At 38.2% G+C, this 22,113-nt stretch overlaps 1 protein-coding gene across 1 annotated transcript in view; it reads left to right on the top strand.

The window, feature by feature from the left end:
• The window catches only part of Cog5 (component of oligomeric golgi complex 5), a 266,865-nt gene that overhangs the window by 184,035 nt on the left and 60,717 nt on the right, over window positions 1-22,113 (top strand). Inside the window, exons 12-14 of the mRNA XM_048415841.3 lie at window positions 8,593-8,797; window positions 14,788-14,949; window positions 17,433-17,532. Of these exons, the coding sequence (XP_048271798.2) occupies window positions 8,593-8,797; window positions 14,788-14,949; window positions 17,433-17,532 (467 nt within the window). The remainder of the gene's footprint in view (window positions 1-8,592; window positions 8,798-14,787; window positions 14,950-17,432; window positions 17,533-22,113) is intronic.

The raw sequence follows: 22,113 nt of genomic DNA, 5'->3' as shown, positions 1-22,113 counted from the left end.
TTCGTTTTCATTCTGTTGATTTCTCAACCAGGTGAAACTAATAGGTCTGACTATTTTCCACCATTCTATTGAAATTGTTCTCATTAAAGTTACCAGTGACCTACTTCTTAATTGCCAAGTTCAGTGTGTGTTTTTCAGTGCTTACCTCTTAGGTCCATCTGTTTGTGAGTCAAAGAAGCTACTGAGAGGAAATATAATTATGTTAGAGATTCTTGTTAATATTTCACATTTTATAGTTCATATCTTCAATATCATTATTACTTTAATAACTTCCATGGGGAGAATTCCAAAGTAAGTTGATTATGAACCATCCTTCATTTTTATAGCATGCAGTCCCTGTAGTGTGCCACAGTGCTGCTTCAGCTTCCAGGCAGGCAGTGGTAAGGGACGCAGCCATCTGCAGAGCTGAAGATTACAGATAATGTAACAGATTGTCTAAGTAATATTTTGGCAGAATGTATCTAAGGGGAAGTTTTCCTAGTTAAGAACATGTTCTTTCTGATTATGCATGTTCATGCTAACAAAAATATTCTACTAGAAAGTATAATTTATGGATTTGACAGACAATAAATTTAAATTTACTTTATTCAAAAAGTAAAAGGCTAACCCTATAACCATGAAGATAAAATTAATTTTATATCAAGTTTTAGTAATTATCTGTGGGTCATGAATATTTCCGAAATATGGTTCCTAAGCCTTTTGTCTATTGTTTTCTCCTCTTGCTTCCAGATTAATAATATTGATTCAGCAACCTGTTGGGTTATGATCCATATTTTTAAGTTTCAACAGAAAGAAGTGAACACTATCATTGTGAACTATTTGAAACAGAAACAGAATTTCTTTTTCTCATTTTAGACTTTTCTCAGAATATGTCATAAATAAATATGCTTCATTTCCTTCCATAGTCCATATTAATAATTTACCTGCCATGTCTGACTCCCACCACCTGAATGTAAGTCTCATGAGACAAGGAGTGCTCTTCTTGGAGGTGGTGTCCTCAGTCGCCCACAGCAGAGATTCAGTAAATACTGTCAGATAGGAAGAAGAGGGAGGCAATGGGGGAAGATGCTGTGCCCTTTCAAGAGAAGTTAGTATGTAAAAAATGGATGAGGGAATGGTGGCTAGAGAAATGGTTCAGTGGTCAACAGCATAGGGTGGTCTTCCAAGATTTAACTCTTAATCATCACGATGGCCAGGTATAATGATGTACAGCTTTAATCCCAGCACTCTGGAGGGAGAGACAGGTGGGTTTCTATGAGGTCAGCCAGGTCTATACAGTGAGTTTCAGACCAGCCAGGGTCACATAATGAGACCCTGACTTTAAAAAACAAAATCAAATCTTTCAGTAATTAGAACAAATAAAGTATGTAATTATAAGTACTTTGTTCAGTTTGCTTTGTCTTTTTTAATATTAGAGTAGTTGGGAGGAGTCAGTAAGATGATGAGGAGTCTATGGATAGCCTAGACCACACTACACCTTATCTTAACAAAATCACAAACAAACATCAGGATGGCAGTGACGCTAAATGATGCGTTTTCACATTTTGTTTTGTTTTGTTTTTTGGTATGTGCTCATTGTATGTGGTCCTGTGTTGCATCTGGACATTTATATAAGCAAATAATATATTTTGATAACATCCCCCATCCTCCTACATTTTTCTTCCACTCCCAGCTGCCTTTTATTAGTCTCCCTTTATTTCCTTAGACACTTTTCACTTCACTTCTACTTTTGATGTTCCCTATACATACATGACTTTATGTAAACAATATAGTTCTTAAAGGTTAAGGTCTCTCTCTCTCTCTCTCTCTCTCTCTCTCTCTCTCTCTCTCTCTCACACACACACACACACACGCACACAGCAAGAGCAACCTCGTTTTCATTTAAAGTACTTTTTAGCCATTTCATTCTTGCAATTAAAGCATTTTACCATGGGTTTTTTTTCTTTAAATTATGTTGTGTGTGTGTGTGTGTGTGTGTGTGTGTGTGTGTGTGTGTGTGTGTGTGTGATGCTTGAGGGTGAAACCCAGGCACAGCCTCAAGTCTTGTATGGTGGTTTGACTAAAAGTGGCTTCCATTGTTCATAGGGATGGCACTATTAGAGAAGGTGGGCTTCATTGGAGGAAGTAGGTAGCTCACAGTTTCTTCATGCTGCCTACCATTCCAGATGTAGAACTCTCTTCTCCCCCAATCAGGATATCTCTCTCCTGGCTCTCATATCTGTCCCCCGTCCATCTTGACCATCCCATTCCCTCAAGTTCTCCTCAACCCTTCCCTTCTGCCCTCCTCTTCCCCCTTTCTCCTTTCTTCTCCCCCCCATCACACTCCCATGCTCCCAATTCTGTCAGGCGACCCTGTCTGTCTCCAACCCCCAGGTGAATCCATATATCTTTTTCTTTGGGTTCACCTTATTACTTAGCTTCTCTAGGATCATGAACTATAGGCTCATTGCCCTTTGTTTATGACTAGTATCCACTTATGAGTGAATACATACCATATTCATCTTTTGGGGTCTGGGTTATCTCACTCAGAATAGTGTTTTCTAATTCCATCCATTTGCCTGCAAAATTCAAGCTGTCATTGTTTTTTTACTGTTGAGTAGTACTCTAATGTGTAGATGTGCCACACTTTCTTTATACATTCTTCAGTTGAGGGGCATCTAAGGGTTTCTAGGTTCTGGCTATTACAAATAATGTTGCTATGAACATAGCTGAACAAATGCTTTTGTAGTATGATTGAGCATCTTTTGGGAATATTCCCAAGAGTGGTATTGCTGGATCCTGAGGTAGGTTGATTCCCAGTCTTCTAAGAAACCACCATACTGATTTCCAAAGTGTCTGTACAAGTTTGCATTCCCACCAGCAATGGATGAGTGTTCCCCTTACTCCACATCCTCTCCAACATAAGCTATCATTAGTGTTTTTGATCTTAGCCATTCTGACAGATATAAGATGGTATCTCAGAGTTGTTTTGATTTGCATTGCCCTGATAGCTAAGGAAGTTGAACATTTCCTTAAGTATCTTTTGGCCATTTGAAATTCTTCTGTTGAGAATTCTCTGTTCAGTTCAGTACCCCATTTTTTAATTGGGTTAGAGTTTTAATGTCTAGATTTTTGAGTTCTTTGTATATTTTGGAGATCAGACCTTTGTCTGATGAGGGATTGATGAAGATCTTCTCCCAGTCAGAAGGTAGCCTTTTTGTCTTAATGACAGTGTCCTTTGCTTTACAGAAGCTTCTTAGTTTCAGGAGGTCCCATTTTTTTCATTGTTACTCTTAGTGTCTGTGTTACTGGGGTTCTACCTAGGAAGTGGTCTCCTGTGCCCATGCATTGAAGACTACTTTCCACTTTCTCTTCATTCAGGTTCAGTGTGGTTGGATTTTTATTGAGGTCTTTAATCCATTTAGACTTGAGTTTTGTGCATGGTGATAGATATGGATCTATTTTCATTCTTCTGCATGTTGATATCCAGTTATACCAGCACCATTTGTTGAAGATGCTTTCTTTTCTCTATTGTATAATTTTAGCTTCTTTAACAAAAATCAGGTTTATAGGTGTTCATAGGTGTGTGGATTAATATCCAAGTCTTCAATTTGATTCCATTTTTCAACGTCTCTGTTTTTATTGCCAATACTAAGCTGTTTTCATTACTGTAGCTCTGTAATAGAGTTTGATGTCAGGAGTGGTAATGCCTCCAGCAGTTCCTTTATTGTACAGGATTGTTTTGGCTATCCTGGGATTTTTTGTTTTTCCATATTAAGTTGATTATTGTTCTTTCAAGATCTGTGAAGAATTGTGTTAGGATTTTGATGGGGATTGCATTGACTCTATAGATTGCTTTTGGTAGGATTGCCATTTTTACTATTTTGATCCTTCCTATCCAAGAGCATGGGAGATCTTTCCATTTTCTGATATCTTCTTCAATTTCTATCTTCCAAGACTTAAAGTTCTTGTCAAATAAGTCTTTCACTTCCTTAGTGTTACCCCAAGATATTTTATGTTATTTGTGGCTATTGTGAAAGGTGATGTTTCTGATTTCTCTCTCAGCTTCTTTATCATTTGTGTATAGGAGGGCTACTGATTTTTTTGAGTTGATCTTGTATCCTGCCACATCATTGAAGGTATTTATTAGCTGTAGGAGTTCTTTGGTAGAGTTTTGGTAATCACTTATGTATACTATCATAGCATCTACAAATAACGAAAGCTCCCAGGCGGGGTGTGTTTAGCAGCTTGGAGGTTCCAGTGGATGGGTTTGCATTTTGGGGGAGCCTAGCTGCAGGAAACTCCCTGCTGGAAGACTAGAAAAGCCTTGGGAGTTGGGGAAGGGCACCTGTGTTTTGTCCCACTAGGGAGGTCCTAGAGAGTGGGGCATCCAGCCGTGTGGTGTCCACTCACCTCTTAAATCCCCTTAGTATTGGAGCAAGCTGTGTTTCAGAGTTCACAGAACATTGCAGGAGGGTAGGTGGGTTTGGGGCGGCGTGTATGTAGTAGTCAGTAGAATGACTGCTGAATGGCTTGGGGAGAGCCTAGCTGCAGGAAACTCCCTGCTAGCTGTCTAGAAAATAGATAATTGGGGAAGGGGCCCAGGGTTTTGGGTGGACTCTTGATTACTTTTCTCCCTTTGTAGCTTGCACTTTTTGATACAGTGAGAGCTACTTTTTTGTTTGCTTTTGTGTTTGTTTTTTGAGGTAGGGTTTTTTTTTTTTTCTGTGGAACACCTCTGGCTGTCCTGGAACTTACTCTGTAGACCAGGTTGGCTTCAAACTCACAGAGCTCCACCTGCCTCTGCCTTCCTAGTACTGGGATTAAAGGTCTGCACCACCACTGCTTGGCTGAGTTTTGACTCTTATACTACCTTGTTAGATGATCACAACAATAAAAAGCCAGACCTGTAATCCTAGTCATGTGGAGGCTAAGGCAGGAAGGAGGATTATGCAAGTTTGATGCCAGACTAGACTACACAGTGAGTTCTAGGCCAGCCTGAACTACCTAGTATGATTCCTTCCCAACTCATTTTATTTCTCTCCCCTAGCAAACACTGATCTGCTTTTCATATTCATATGTCTCCATATCATAGAATTCTATACAGAGTAAATGATATAGAATAGATTATGTGTTTTTACTTGTCTGTCCTCTTTCTGGTGTGCACTTTTATTAAGGGTTATCCATACTTTAGTGTGCTCTTATGGCTAACTGTTGTCCATATGTCTTATTTTGTGTGTGTATATTCCAATCTTGTTCATGTATTTAAGTGTTGATGGCATTAAGTTTTCTAATTTTGGGCTTCTAATGTAAAGATGCTTTTAATATTCATGTACAAGTCCTTATATGGACATACATTGTTATTTCTCTTGGGTACCTCCTATCTTGGAGTATAAAATGGCAGAACTCATACACACACACTTTTTTTCTTTGTAACAATGTGTTTGAGAGTTTTATTTTTATCTTTTAAACATTTTATATAGTCATTCATTTGTTTATTTTTAAAGATATTTGAACAATTAATACAGTTGTGTTTTTTGTAGCTTTAATTTACCTTTGACAATTCACTGAAGATGTTTAGTATTTTCTAGTCCCTATTTGCCATACGTCGACCCTCTTTGATGATGGTCCCTATAAAAATTATCTGATTTTAGTATTCTCCAACTATAAATGCTTTGTCAGATATGTAGGGATACATTGTTCTACTCCGGGCTTGCTTTGTTATATTCGCAGCAGTGCCCATTCAGGAAAAGACACTTTGATTTAGATTCAGTGATCATGACTGGAGTTTCATATTATATCTTACCCATGGGAAGGCAAGTTGCACCCAGAAAGTTAAATCTTTTGTGAGTTAGTTTCTATATAAGGTACAAGGATATTAAATGCCAAAGGGTGTGCCTGTAAATACTCATTTGTTACATTTATTGACATGGACCCTGACCAACTTACTGTAGTGATGGGCTGCAGGCAGGCCTGCTTTTCATCCCACCCGGCTCCCACACAGCTAGCTTAGCCCTGGAAATAACAACACACAAATTGTATTCATTTAAACACTCCCTGGCCCATTATCTCTAGAGAGTTAGTTACTGGCTAACTCTCATATCTTGATTAACCCATTTCTAATAATCTGTGTAGCACCACGAGGTGGTGGCTTACCGGAAAAGATTCAGGTGGTCAGACCTGGCTCCATGGCATCTTCCTCATTGCCCTCTTCCCAGCATTCTGTTCTGTTTACTCCGCCTACCTAATTTTCTGTCCTATCAAAAGGCCAAGGCAGTCTCTTTATTAACCAATGAAAATAACACATGACAGAAGGCTCACCTACATCAACTTTCCTTTGCACTTTTGTCAAAATTTAGTTTTCCCTGTATTTTTCTGTTCCCATTTGTACTTTGCAAGATGCCATTAACATGTATGCTGCTGCTGCTCTTTATCAGATACCATTGATTTGTTATCATAGTTTTACAAATCTTGAACTCCTACAGAGTTAGTCCTCTAACTCATTTTCCCAAAGTTAATTTTGCTATCCTAGGTCTTTTCCATTTCCATAGGAATTTTTAGTCATTTTCTTAATTTCTACCAAAGCTCTGCATGAATTTTTTTATGAAATTGCATTTAATGTATAGACTAATTTGGGTTTCATCCACATGTAGCAGTTAATCTCCTACACTGTAACATGAGGGCCGGCTTGTTGGGGTATCTGTTCCCGCCCAGTACCCCACAGCCGGCAAGTCCCAGAGAAAATCAATCACACAGAGATCTCTATAAGTTATAAAGCTGATTGGCCCATTAGGTCAGGCTACTTATTAGTTCTTATGACTTATCTTAACCCATTATTCTGATCTATGTTAGCCATATGGCTTGGTACCTTTTTCAGCTGTCAGTTCACATGCTGTGTCTTCGGTGGTCTGGGCAGGAATGGCAGAGGGAGCTTTCTGCTTCCCAGAATATTCCTGTTCTCATAGCCCCGCCTCTACTTCCTGTATGGTTGACCCACCTATACTTCCTGCCTGGCCAATCAGCGTTTAAATAAAATACATGATTGACAGAATACAGATAATTCTCCCACACCACTACACTATTTAGGTCTTCTTCAGCTCAACATTATTTTCCTACTGTGTTCATATTTTGTTACATATCTGGCTAATAAATTCATATGTAAATGCTATTGTTATGTATTCTTTTAAAACTTCAATTTCTGTTTGGTTATTGTCAGTATATAGACATGGATTGTTTGCTCCTTGAACGTATATAGCGACTTAAACTCATGTCTATTAACTCTTGTAGATGATCACACTGCCTCTGATATAGTGCCACCTTCTCCCATCTAATCTGGAAGCCTGTTTTCCACTCACTGCTCTGATGCTGCGACTCCTCTTCCGATGCAGGCGTCCATTTCAGATTCCACCTCCTTAAACTTGTTGTCAGAAGTAAATGTTAGGGCTTTTATTTTTCCAAATATTTTTCTTCTATTAAAAGATAATCTGATTTTTCTTGGAAGTTTGTTAGTATGATGAATAACACTGACTGTTTCTAAAATGTTAAAATTAGTGAATAATGCCTGGAATAATTCCCCTCGATCATGCCTCATCCTCTTTAAATGTTGCTGGATTAGATTTAGAAGATTTTTAATTTTAATGTTTGTACCTACGTCATGAGAAATATTACTGTTTTTTAAAATTTATTTTTACTTTGTGTTCATTGGTGTTTTGTCTGCATGTATGTCTGTGTGAGGGTGTCAGAATCCCTGGAACTGGAGTTATGGATATTTATGAGAAGCCAGCCATTTGGGTGCTGGGGATTGAACCCGGGTCCTCTGAAAGAACGGTTTTAACTGCTGAGCCATTTCTCGAGCCCCAAGAAATGTTGCTCTTTTTATTTGTTTCCCTTTAGTGTCTTTGGTTTTGGTATCAAAAGATTCCAACAGAATTAGATAGCCACTGTTTAAGACAGAAATAGTAGGCCTAGAGAATGACTCAGCAGTTAAGAGCACCAACTGCTCTTTTAGAGGACCTGGGTTCAGTTTCCAGCACCCACATTGCAGCTCACAACTGTCTGTAATCCAGTTCCAGGAAATCTGACACCCTCACACAGACATATGTGCAGACAAAACACCAATGTACATAATACAAATAAATAAATTATTTTTTTAAAAAGAAAGAAAGAGTATATCCGAGTTTTCTACTTTTTTATCAATTTTCAAGAGAAGGATATATTCAACTAAAATTGTCCTTTATTTTCTTTTTGGTTTGTCGTGACAAAGTTTCTCTTCATGGCCCTGGCTGTCCTGGAATTTGCTCTGCAGACCAGGCTGGCTTCAAACTCAGAAATCCACCTGCATCTGCCTGCCAAGTGCTATGATTAAAGGCATGCACCACCACAACCTGGCCCAAATTTTGTCTGTTTTTAATGCCGATAGCATTTTAGAGTATATAGTCTTTGTACCAAGTGCGATGAATTATTGGTATTGTTTTCAAAGGTATCCTTGGAACATGTCTTTAGCTTATTATTCTTTGGTATTGGTCTGTTTGTTAAATATTCATGTGCAAAGCAAGTATTGTTTTAATACTTCTTATTGCCTTATGATTTATCTAATACATATATTCTTGGCAGCGTCTATGTTTTTGAAACAGGCATTTGAAGGTGAATACCCTAAATTATTACGTCTTTATAATGACTTATGGAAGCGTCTTCAGCAGTACAGTCAAAGTACCCAAGGAAATTTCAGTACAAGTGGAACTGCTGACCTCTATGTTGACCTCCCACACATGGAAGACGATAGACAAGACATGTTCATACTGAAAAAGCCAGATTATGAGTATGTTTTATTTAATATGATTGAATGGGTCATTGGCATGTTTTAATTTTGTTTTCTATTTCCTTATAATTAGAACTTGAGAGTATATTAAGCTGCTAAGTCATTTGGGTGACTGGCGTGTTTTGCAAAACTTGTACTGGGACTGAACATTGTATCTTCTGCCAGAATGGGTTTTGAAGTTTAACACTATGCTGTGTAGTGAGAAACTGGGTGATAAACAAATACTGTCTTTGTCTTTGAGTTGATCTGGTGTGTGCTGAAACTGTCAGGGAAGTAAATCTTATGCTGGGGTAGTTCCTCAGTCAGTGCCTTAGAAAATACTAAGTACAGTTAGATCTATCCCAGAAGATCCCTTCAGTTACCACAAAGCACATATTTTGTAACCATCTTGAAGAACTACGTTGGAAACCAGTATATTGTGTCTACAAATTCTACCCTGCCAACTTTCCACAAAAACTGATTTTCACATTTCTGTGTGAGTACAAGATTAAGTGATTAACTTTCCTCCAATTCTAAAATCCTGTTTATTTTCACAACACTGACTGAAGTAGCAATGGAGTCTTATCACTTAGTAAGAAAAGCCGCTGGGTAAGTTCTGGGTAATGTTAGCTGCTTGTTTCTCTTTCAGTGTTTTTCCTAAAACAGCTAGTCGTGTCTGCTAGTACTGACTAATGAGGTACTGAGCTAGGTTAGGCTGAAATAGTAGGTTGTCTCCTCGATGGCTGTTATATGTTAAAGGACAGACTAGCTAAAATTCTGTGCAAGAGGAGACGAAACTACAGAAATTTAGTAAGACATTGACAAAGAGTTGACATGAAATACCATATTCAATATCAGTGTATTTCTGGCTTAGCTTTACTTTCAGTTCTTGCATTTGTACTAGGAAGAACCGGAAGTAGCACAAACCGTGGGAATAATACTTTATCTTCAGAAGATAGAATTCTGATTTTGTACTTTTGCTAGTCAAGTTGTCAGTATAGTCGATGCTTTCATCACTATGGCGCCTGAGAGAAACAACCCAAAGCACGAAAGGCTTGTTTCCAGGTTCCTGTCCATGGTTAGGTGACTGCAGTGGTTTTAGGGTCCTGGCAAGACAGGGCAAAATAATAATAATAATAATAATAATAATAATAATAATAATAATAGACATCATGGAGGAAAGCATGGTGGAGGGAAGCAATCCACTTCAAAGTGGCCAGGGAGCAAAAAGGAGAGAAGGGGCAGGGGACAAGATACAGCTCTCAAGGTCTTGCTCCCATTGACCTACCTCTCCTGCAGGACACCACCATCACCTTTTGTAACATGAGGGGCCGACTTGTTGGGGTTTCCGTCCCGCCCGGTACCCCAACAGCCGGCAAATCCCAAAGAGAAATTACACACAGGACTCCATAAGGTTATAAACTGATTGGCTCATTAGATCAGGCTTCTTGTTAACTCTTATAACTTATATTAACCCATTATTCTCATCTATGTTAGCCATAATGGCTCCGTACCTTTCTCTGCTGGGCAAGTTACATGCTGCCTCTTCTGTGGTCTGTACGGGAATGCCAGAGGAACCTCTCTGCTTCCCAGAATTCTCCTGTTCTCATTGCATCACTTCTACTTCCTGTCTGGTTTTCCCGCCTATACTGCCTGCCTGGCCAATCAGCGTTTTATTAAAATACATGATTGACAGAATACAGACAATTCTCCCCCACCAACCTTTCTACCCTTCCCCCCCCGCCCCCCCCCCCCCCCCCCCGCAATCCATTCAGATAATGAAGCCATGAAGAATCTCATTCATTTGTTAGCTCAGAACCCAAATGTTCGTGCAGCTTCCCAAAGAGCATTGCTGGCAGATCGGCTCCCAATGCATGTTTCTGTGAGGGATATCTCATGTTCTAATCCTAACAGTTTGGTTCTGGTACGAGAATAGATTAGAATTCAAAGTGTAAAAAGAGATGCATTGTCAGGCAGTGGTGGTGCACGCCTTTAATCCCAGCACTTGGCAGGCAGAGACAGACGGATCTTTGTGAGTTCTAGGCCAACATGGTCTATAGAGCAAGAACAAATTCTAGTTTAACCAAAGCTATACAAAGAAGCCCTGTCTAAGAGAGAAAAAGAAAGAGGCGCCTTGTTTGTTAATTTGATTTTAAAAAGGAGTATAATGACCATTTAATACAGAAAGAGTAGTCGTTGATAAATAACGCTCAAACAATTATTAGTCATATGCAAAAAATGAAGCTGGACCTTTTCCTGACTGTATGCAAAAATGCACTAAAAGTGGATCAAAAGCTTAAATGTACAACATTAGAGTTAAACAGATGGCTTAGCAGTTGTGAACACTTGTTGTTCACAAAGGACCCAAGTTCAGTTTACAGTATCCACATGGTGGTGGTTCATAACCATTTGTAACTCCAGTTTCAGAGAACCTGATACCTTCTTCTGAAGTCTGTGTGTACCAGTCAATACACACACACACAATACATGCATGCATACATACATACATATATGTGTATATATACATACACACATGCAAACAAAACACACAGAATAAATCCTTTAAAATTTTAATGTATAAAAGTATTAGTACAGGAGAATGTAAGGGCATATCTTCATGATTTGAGATATGGTAAAATATTCTTAGGTATGATATTGAAAGTCTAAGAAGCGAAAGAATATGTGTGTGTGTGTGTGTATGACTACCTCAAAAGTAAAACCTTAAATGCATCAAGATCACCAACAGTAGAAAATATTTGTGATTATATCTGAAATCTGGCTTGTATCTAGACTACCAAAGAATATTTCCAATTCAATAATGAAAATACAGTATCTAATTAAAAAGAGACAAGCGATCAGAATTGACATATCTCCAAAAAACATTGATGGCCTATAAATACATAAAAGAGACTAAACATCAAGTAAGAAAAGGCAAACCTCAAAGACCTCTTCTTCATGCCGACTGGGTTGCTTATAGTCAGAGAGAGGTAGCAGAACACATTGGCAAGTATGTCAAGAAATAAGAGCCATTATATGCTGCTCTTGGAAATTTGAAATGACATAGGCCTTTGAAAAGTAGTTTGGGGCTAGAGAGATGGATCAGAATTTAAGAGCACTCACTAAATAAGTTTTTAAAAAATTAAGGAGAAGAAGGGGGAGGATGAAGAAGAATGTAGTTGTTTGGCATTTCCTCAAACTATTAAACAAACCATTTCCATATGGCCATTATTTTCATTTTTAGGTCTGTAACCAGGAGAAAAAAAAAACATGTTCACACCAAAATTTGCATATAGCTGTGTGGTGGTGGCGCACACCTTTGATCCTAGCACTCAGGAGGCAGAGGCAGGTGGCTCTCTGTGAGTCTGAGGTCAGCCTGGTTTACAAGAACTAGTTTCAGGATAGCCATGGCTGTTACACAGAAAAATTCAGTCCTTGAAAAAACAAATAAATAAATAAATAAAATTTATATGCAAATGCTATGAGCTAAAAGATGGAAATAACCTAAATACCCATTGCATTACCGATAAATGAAAAGAGTTTTATCCATAAATAAAAAGCTTTATCCATGAATGAACATTGTTTATTCATAAAAGGAAATGAAGCACTAATATGTGCCAATGAAGAATTGAGAACATGGGTAAGCTTTGAAAACTTGCATCATGCTAAATGAAAGAAACCAATGGTAAAGCATACAAACCATTCATATGAAGATACAGAATAATGATATCTGAAGAAATTAAATGTAACTTAGTGATCATACAAAACTGGGCATGAAGTATATATGTGTGTTGGTTGAGGTGGGTGATAGACAAGGTTTTGGGGGGATAATTTAGAGACAGGGATTCTCTGTGCGGCCCTGCCTGTCCTGGAGCTCTGTCTGTAGACCAGGATGAATTCAAATTCAGGTTCTCTGCCTCCCAAGTGTTGGGATTAAAAATGTGTGCCACCTTACCAGCTTCTTTTTCTATCTTTTTAAATTTATTTATTCTATGTGTATGAACATCTGTATATATGTATGTATACCACGTGGCTATGGAATCTTATGTTGACTCCCCTGAAACTGGAATTATAGATGTTTGGGAGCCATCAGGTAGGTGCTGGGAAATCAACTCAGGTCCTCTGCAAGAACTACCAGTACTCTTAAACACTCTATTGATTAATTGTGCTGACTGATGATTGCAGGGATTTTAAATATACAATTATTAAGCTTAGATGTTAAGATTATGAAATGCAAATTATGTAAATTTATTTTAATAAATCTCTTTTTAGTGGAAAACAAAGAGGTACATTATATTTTTCTGAAAACTTTTATTATTTTAAAATAAATTAAATCTACTTCTTAGATCAAAATAATAAATAGGAATATCATGTGGAAGACAGACCAAATTGTAAAGAAAATAAAATAGAACTTGCCAGTTGAGGAAAGTTACAGTCATCAGTTTTGGTCAGTAAGACTGAGCAGCTACAGGGGTGGAGCTGTGGGTTGGGCTTCAGGCCTCTTGATACTGCACACTGTAGGAATGGTCAGTGACATTTGCTTCTCCCTGGTATCTCACTTTCATTTTCTTCTAGCACCTGCTACCACCATTCTATACTGAGCTCATGACTTACTTTTTTTTAAAAAAAAAAATGTGCGTCTGAATATTCTGATCAAATGTATTTCTGTGTGCCTAATACCCATGGAGGCAAGAAAAGGGCATTAGATCCCTTGAAACTGGAGCTACAGAAGCTGTGACCTGCCGTGTTGGTACTGAGAGTTGAACCAAGCTCCTCTGGAAGAGCAGCCAATGTTCTTAATCACCTCACGCTGCCTGTCTTTTGACTTTTTATGTATCTTCTGTTAGCTTGTAAACCTTACAAGGACAGTGTACTGTCTTTTAACAAGTGTGTGCCACCTTGCAGAATTGCCATGTCCATGAAATACTTGGCAGATTATAAAGATTTAGTGATATTTGTGGGAAGAGAAGAGATAAGAAACGGTGGGACACATAGAAAGTCCCCTGTATACCCGGCCTTCCCTGCCCCTTTTCACTGGACTGTATAGGGCTATTTATTTTTGTCCTCTCACCACTTATCAAACTGCCTGGTACCTGTGCCCAGTAAATATGTGTTGAGTGAGATGCTCACTGACTGAGAAGGCACCAAGAGATAACTCTGGAATTGTGTGTCAGGAGCCAAGAGCAGTCTGACCTCTAGGCTTGTGGGTTGACAAGGGTGAGAAAGGGAGGCTGTTGCTGTCCACAGAGAGGTCAGATATTCTCAAGGTTAGCATGCGAGACAAAGAAGAGAGTGGAAAGGTTGGTGAAAGGATGATAAGCAGGGGATGTGAAAAGACAGGCAATTAATCATAGGAGTAAAGCAGTTTACTAATGGTGAAAGGCCTCTGCTTGTAATTGAAAGAACACTGTAAAATCCAGCCATTGGCTGCTAACTGGGTTCCTGCAGGAATTGCTGGGGCTAGCAAAGAATAAAAAAAGAGTTTGGTTAGCAGAAGGTTTATTTTGTGGCGAATACTGTGAAACAAATGAGAACTCTGCTTAAGAACATTTATGTTATTATAGGACTTTGACACATATTCCTTCATTTTGCTTTCATTCTTGATAGTATCCAAAGAATAGAAATCTGTTGAAGGCCTACCTCTGTATCCTTTCCCTAAGTCTACAGGTTTTTTGAAAGATAACAGTTGTAAATAAAAGGCTGCCTCTCTTAGTTATGTTTTGATGGTCTATAAATAGGATAGAATTAATAGGTTCTTGCAGTATTCTTTTAGTTTCAGGGATCAGTCAATCCAGTAAGTGATGGTGCATGCTATACTACATAGCTAAGATTTACACTTAAAATGCTTAGGTAATTTTTATAGATGTTCACTTATGAAACATCTTTCTAAAAGTGCTTATATCTTTTTAAAACAACTTCTTGTTAATAGTTACATTCATTGGAGATAATTTTGAAATGTATTTATAACTATAGTTTATAACTGTTACTTACCTTTTTAAATATTTTTTTCACAGTCCAGAAAAGGCTTTGAAAGATTCACTGCAACCTTATGAGGCTGCTTATCTCTCAAAATCCCTATCGAGACTCTTCGATCCCATCAACTTGGTTTTTCCCCCTGGTGGACGTAACCCTCCTTCCTCTGATGAGCTCGATGGCATCATTAAAACTATAACAAGGTATGTATTTCTTGTATAATAGCATGCCAGGCTGACTGCCATGATTACCAGTGGCAGTACACTTTAAATTTACCTCAAATTATTCAAGTAATTAGGCTTTCAATTAAATTGAGTTTTATAGTGAATGAGCATTTACATAGTGCTTGAGATTCCAATTAATAAAGCCATTTAAATATAGATACAGTGTGTAGAGTGCAGAAATCATCTGTTGTGGCCTGGCAACGGTGACAAATGCCTTTAATCCCAGCACTTGTGAGTCAGAGTCAGGTGGATTACTGTGAGTTCAAGACCAACTTGATCTACAGAGCTATTTCCAGGACAAGCTCCAAAGCCACACAGAGAAACCCTATCTTGAAAAACCACACACGTACACAGAAAAAAAAAAATCATGTTATAATTACTTTGTATCTTAGCAAAATCAAATTAATCTAGCACTTCATACTTTACAAACTTCCTAGTATTACATAGGAAAACATAAAATAATTGTACAAACTGAAAAACTCAGGCATACATAGAGGTTTTATCCCAGAAACCCAGAAAGCACTTCATGACAGAAACAGGATTAATTATTTTGTTTGGTGTAGCAGGCTGTCTTTTGGGCCACCAACAGCTCCCAAATCATGACATCGAGACATATTAATTATAAATGCTCAGTCTTAATGCTTATTCCACTAACTTATAACTTAATTTAACCCATTTCTTTTCTCCTACGTTTTGCTCTGGAGTTAGACCTTCTCTTCACTTTACATGTTGTACTCTGTGTCTGGCTGGCTGTCAGCCCCGCCTATCCCTCTGCTGCCTAGCTATTGACTGTCCCCCTTTTTATTAGATCAGTCAAGTGCCTTAGGCAGGCAAGGTAAAACAGCAACACATCTTTACATAATTAAACAAATGCAACAATTCTTTACATAGTTAAAGTAATATTCCACAACATAAAGTTCACTACTTTAAGCGTGCCCAGTGAATGTGAATAGCTTTTAAATTAAAATGGGAAGGTATCCAACAGAGCTGTGTCTTCAGTACTTGCAGACAAATGTGGTTACTTGTGGCTTTGGAGGTATTACAATCCGATTACTGGTTAGAACTCCAGTCCCTGCCATAGCTAGCAAGTTGTCATAACAGACAGTCTGTACTTTCATGATTGACATCTTGAGGAATAAAATAGTGAGTGGCTGGGCAATATAGGACCATGAGGTAGAATTGTTTATGTTCTTTCAGTCTACAAATTTGAAGATGGCACTTTACAGAAGTAATACATACATGTGTATCTGCAGCTGTACATGTGCTGGTTCAATGCTTCAACTGCCCTACACTTCTCACCATGAACTTTGCCTTGATAGTCTTGACTGTATGCTTCTCATCTTAGCATTTTGTACCTTCATAGTGTGCTTATGGGCAAGGTGCTATATTCAACTTAGTCTCTGTTACCTAGTTCTGTAAATGCTAGGGAGGTTGCTCGTCAAGGGTGACAGTGCCCTAGTCAAATATCATCTAGGGTTGAAGAAGGGTGCTTATGCCAGGATTAATAGAGTGCAAAGGTGGGCAGTCTCAGTGCTGCGTGAAAGGGCATTTTGCTGAGTCAAATACCCGTGTTGTTTAAAATTCTTTCGGTTTTATGTTTGTTTTTGCTTTTTGTTTTGAGTCAGGGTCTCTATATAGCCTTAACTGTCCTAGAACTCTTATAGACGAAAGTGACCTCCAATTCATAGAGATCTGCTTGCCTCTGCCTCCCAAATACTTAAGCCAGCCAGGGCTTTGTGTAGCTTCTTTACAAAGTCAGTCTAGCAAGTGCCAAAATTTCATCCACTGCAGAGATAATGCATTTCTTTCATAATTTCATGAGATTTTTAACTCATGGTTTTAGAAAAATACCCTCTTTCCTTCTACAGTCACATCAAATGTCCTGCCAGTTCACTGTTGAAGTCGACTGTGAACGTGCCAGAAATATTTAAGAATCTAAAGGTTTAAATGTGAAAATTATACTCCTGTGCTGTCCATATATCTAAAGATATTCTCTACAAAGCAGAATTAACTGGCATAGTTTGTACAGAACCTAAGTGTCCTTATGTGTCATATGTAATTTGTATGTTTAGCCCGTGTTCCTCCAAGGTCATCATTCCATTCAGGAGCTGTCACTTCCTAGCAGATGTCTGTGCAGGCCGTGGTCTAATTGCCCTTCTCAGTAGTAACAAGAGTGCCGCTCTAAATCTGTTCACAATTACTCCCTTAATCACAGACTGAACACACACGAGACTTGCTTTTATTAATGTGAAACTGATCATTAACAAAGCCATCTCAAAGCCCTTTTCCTACTGCTAAATTTAGGGAGAAAAATGAAACATCATAATCAATTCCTGGAAGCAATCAGCAAAATCTATATAAAGATTCACCATGTTCCTTATTGGGCTTCAGGTTATGTGATGCTCGTTACTTTGTTGATGAATTATGTCCTAAAAACTGAAATCTGCTTTTGTTTTCTCTAGTGAACTCAATGTGGCTGCTGTTGATGCAAACCTCACATTAGCTGTGTCAAAAAATGTGGCCAAGACCATACAGCTATATGGTGTGAAATCAGAGCAGCTTGTAAGTGGTGTATCTTTATTTATTAAGTGGTGTATCTAAATTTATCACATTTTAGTGATTTGGCTAAAAAGTTCTAGTTATAAACTTTTTGAATGACCATAAGTAACATTAAAACAATTAAGTAATCCATTTATATTTAAATGAGTTGTTCTAGTTGGTTTCGTAATAATATTTAGAGTAGCATGCTAAGTAATTTACATGGACTGACCCACAATGGTAATTATATTATGAAGTTCCTACTTTCAGTTCCATATTGTGTTTGCTAATATGGTGCAATTTTCCATTCATTTGTTCTTGTAATTTTGACATAAATTAGAGGCATCTTTTTTTTTTTCAAGCTTTGTTTATTGAAAAAGCCATACAGAGACACAGTAGCTATTGGTAGGCAATAAGATGGCTGATTTTTCTTTCAGGCCTTACTTATAGATGTTCATATTTTAAAACACACACACACACACACACACACACACACACACGGTTTATCACCATAAATAAAATTTGATGTTGTATCCAGTAGAATTTAGTGTAGCTACTCAAGTGCCAGGAAAGAAGTCCATACGAGGTGGCCCCAGCGGAGGATAAATGTGAGAAGACAGAGCAGGCCCTTCCTAGAGATGACGTTACTTTTTGTTGTGGACAAGTTGAGGGATAGTATTAAAAATATATAGTTAGTTTAAATTAATGTAATAATGGCAAAAGGCTTTGAAAATGGAAACTGTGTTAATTAATGATTGATTACATACTATTGGTGACGATCTTGACCTGAAATCTCTTAGTCCTCCCTAACCAACAGTGAAGACTAATAAAAAGTCATTATTTCTATTTTTAATAGAATTCTTTCTCTGTCTGAAATATTTTTACTTTTCAACCTCCATTCTGTTGGCTAAAGGAAGCCTAATCATTAAATAAAATTATAAATAACATCATTTATTTTAAAGCATATTACTAAAACCTGAAGTAACATTTTGTATTAGTTACTGTATCTTTCTAGTAAATAACACTGTTTCTGCTATCCTATTTTTAAATTTTGACACATTTCATTTTTTACTTTGAAATTATAGTTATTGGTTTATTTGTATATGTGTGCATGGCTTTAAGTGCACATATGCATGCATGCCACAGTGTGTATGTGAAAGTCACAGGTATGTTCTTTCCGTCTACTCAGGTCCTCAGATGCAACAGTCGGCACCATACCTTCTGTGTCACCTCCCACACTCTCTTCAGCTGTGTGCGTGTGTGTGTGTGTGTGTGCGTGCGTGTGTGTGTGTGTGTGTGTGTAAGAGCGATCAAGGAAGATGCTTGCTGTCAACATCTGGCCTCCATATCTGCACACATACACATATACCCACACACATGTAAGCCCATACACTCAAGTACACACAGCACACAATGATATGAACACAATAATTTACATTTTTACAATCATAAATTGTCAGTGCATCTATGCTTACCCTAAGGCTCTGCTGTTATTCTCACAGGTATGTATAATATAAGCCTATATCTAAAGATGAGTCTAAATCCTTTTACCAGAGAATCTATTCTTTTACTCATTTTTTTTCTTGGATTTTTGAAACCCAGTCGCTTGTGTTGACTTGTTATATAACCTTGTCTGTTCTGTATTCCTTGACTTAGCAAACTTGCCATCTGTCTTAGTCACTGTTCTATCGCTGTGAAGAGACACCATTGCCAGAGCTCGACTTCAGTGGGTTTCAGGTCCCAAAGAGGAGGTGCGAAGTCTGCTAAGGAAGGAGCCTGACACGATCTGAGGGGAGTCAGGATGGCTGCCCACTTATTGAAAATAGACCATATCTTGTATGCTTTCTAACTGAATTAAGGTTTATCCACAGGCGATACTGAGAGCAGACTTAATGATTCTAGGGTGAAAGTGGTCATCGACTTTATTACAGCATTTTTCTTTGAGCAGAAAACAATAAGTTTAACAAGAATCTAAACGCTTGTTGTTTTCTAATGTTCAAAAACCCTGTCAGGTGCCCTCTTATACTTCCTGCTGCATAGTCTCAGTCTTTGTGGTCAGGAGGGATCAGACATTGAGTCATGAGAAACCAACCCATAAGAGCAATTTTCATTCCTCAAGGGGCAAGATTTGTACCACATAGCACCACAAGCACTGAGCTGTCTCATAATTGTGTTCCTTTGTGCCTTAGTCTTATAATATGGCTTGTTCCCCTCATAAGCTCCCACAGGGGAAGGTGCTGACATATTACCCTTTTCCATTATACCATACCATTCTGATTCCTTCAGTGTATATGCCTGTGTATGGCATAGGGTGAGTAAGCCAGTCTATCTTCTTAACAGAATTTGCTCCCCATGGGGCATTACCGAGCTTGCCATTCCTCCAGTAAGCCACCAATCCTGGGCAGTATTCTGTGCTTGCCATTAATGGCCTCAGGCTCTGGATCTAGGTCCATTGTTTCTCTTAATTGTGTGCTTTTCATCCTTGGAGTCTGGTGTGCCCAGTTAGTAAATCATTAGCTTCTCTATGATTCCTATGTGGGAGTAGGCATGTTGTCACACTATATGATTCCACAGTGGCAGGGAGTTTTTTCCAAAGAATTATTTGATATAAAGAGACTGCCATTGTATACATTTCATCCTCCAACAAAGCATGCATACATTTTCCCGAAAGAAAAGGATAAAGAAATTCCCATAACACATAATGAAAATCACTAAAGTGAAAGATACTGGAGAGTTGTGATCTGCAATGTGTAAATGCTGGGAGTTTTTCAAGCAGTAGTGGTTGACATGTGGTCCATACACCCATGACCAAGCCAACTATTATAAGAGAAAACATTTAGTTGAGGGCTTGCTTACAGTTTCAGAAGTTTAGTCCATTAACCTCATGAAAGAAAGCCTGGTGATATGCAGGCAGATGCTGCAGCAGTAGCTCAGAGCTACAACCTGATCTGTAGGCAGGGAGTGAAACCCCAAAGCCTATTCCTAGTGACACACTATCTCAGTCAAGGCCACATTTCCTAATCCTGCATCTGCACACACAATTGGGAGACAGAGATAGGTGGATCTATGTGAGTTTGAGGCCAGCCTGATCTACAGAGCGAGTTCTTGGACAGATTCCAAAGCTACAGAGAAATCGTGTCTCAAACAATCAAATAAATAAATAAAAAGATTATAAAGTTTTATAATTAAGAAAATAATAAACATATTATAAACATATCATTATATAAACATAAGTATACTTATTAGAAGTATTTTTAAAGGTGAATTACTGGGTTTTTTCTCCAGCACTAAAATTTTAAGGCATGAAATCTAGACTCTTATTATAAATGTCAAATGTTTTGAACTATGAAAAGAACATGGACATGTAATTAAGTTGTAGATCCGTTGAAGAAATAACAGAATGACATTTAGTAGAAGGTTTCCATTTAATGCAGGTCAGCAACTTTGTATAAGGTCAGTATTTCTGAACCTAGGGTTTTGTTTTGAAGCTTTGTAAGTATATACTTTATTTCATGAATAATTTCATAAGTGCCTTGGAGATTTGACATTCATAAACTTTGGGGGAAAACCTATAATGATGATATAAAGACAGTAGAGTTTTATAGCCAGCTGTGGTGCATGCCTTTAGTCCCAGCACTCAAGAGGCAGAGGCAGGTCAGTCTCTGAGTTCGAGACCAACCTAACCTACAGAGTGAGTTCCAGAACAGCCAGGGCTACACAGAGAAATCTTTCAGGGAAGAAAAAAAAGAGTTTGTTTTTTTAGCTTTAAAAGTATTATGGAGAATCTAATATCATCTACAGGGATGCCATTCCATGTTGTGTAATATGAGAGTGATCTCTGCTGTCACATTCAGACAAATAAAAAAGTAAAAGAAGTCTGGAATCGTTGGAAAGCGTTTTAGTGTGTATATGAGCAGTTCAAATGTATCCATGGGTTCTCATGCCAAAAGAACTTTGCCATAGTACAAGCACGCTGGTCTCTTTGGGCTCATGATTCTCTTGATCATCAGACACCATTCCATCTTTGCTTCTGTTGTTTTTAGCCTGAACTATTTTAATACCGTTGCTTCTAGCTTTCCAGATTTGTAAGTGCTTGATTTTTCTGGAGGCTATGATAGGTCAGTAGTAGATGGGTTGATTGCTTGAAGGGGCCTGAAGAGATAGCTCAGTGGTTAAGAGTACTGTCTGCTCTTCCTGAGGTTCTGAGTTCAATTCCCATTACACATGGTGGCTCACAACCATCCCTAATGAGATCTGGTGCCCTCTTCTGGCCTGCAGGCAGACATGGCAAGCAGAACATTGTATAAATAGTAAATTTTTAGAAAGTCAGAAGAGCTGTCCTGCTGACAGAAAATAATGACAAAAGTGGTATTTTCATCATTAAGTAGTGTGATGGCTATTCTTAATTGTCAACGTGACTTTATCTGAAATGAACTACAATTCAGAAGTGGAGGACACACTTGTGATCTATGTCTTGAGACTGGATGACACACTCCTTTAATCCAGAATTTGGGGATGGAAGGCACACCTTCAGTCTGGGCCACACCTTCTACTGGAAGTCTCTATAAGAGCAATGGAAGATAGAAGGGATTGTTCTTCTCCTGC

Source organism: Myodes glareolus, chromosome 11 (genome assembly GCF_982192425.1).
Source record: "Myodes glareolus chromosome 11, mMyoGla1.1, whole genome shotgun sequence".
NCBI classification, from domain to species: domain Eukaryota; kingdom Metazoa; phylum Chordata; class Mammalia; order Rodentia; family Cricetidae; genus Myodes; species Myodes glareolus.
Note: the sequence above shows the minus strand (reverse complement) of the source record. Positions and strands in the feature narration are given on the sequence as shown.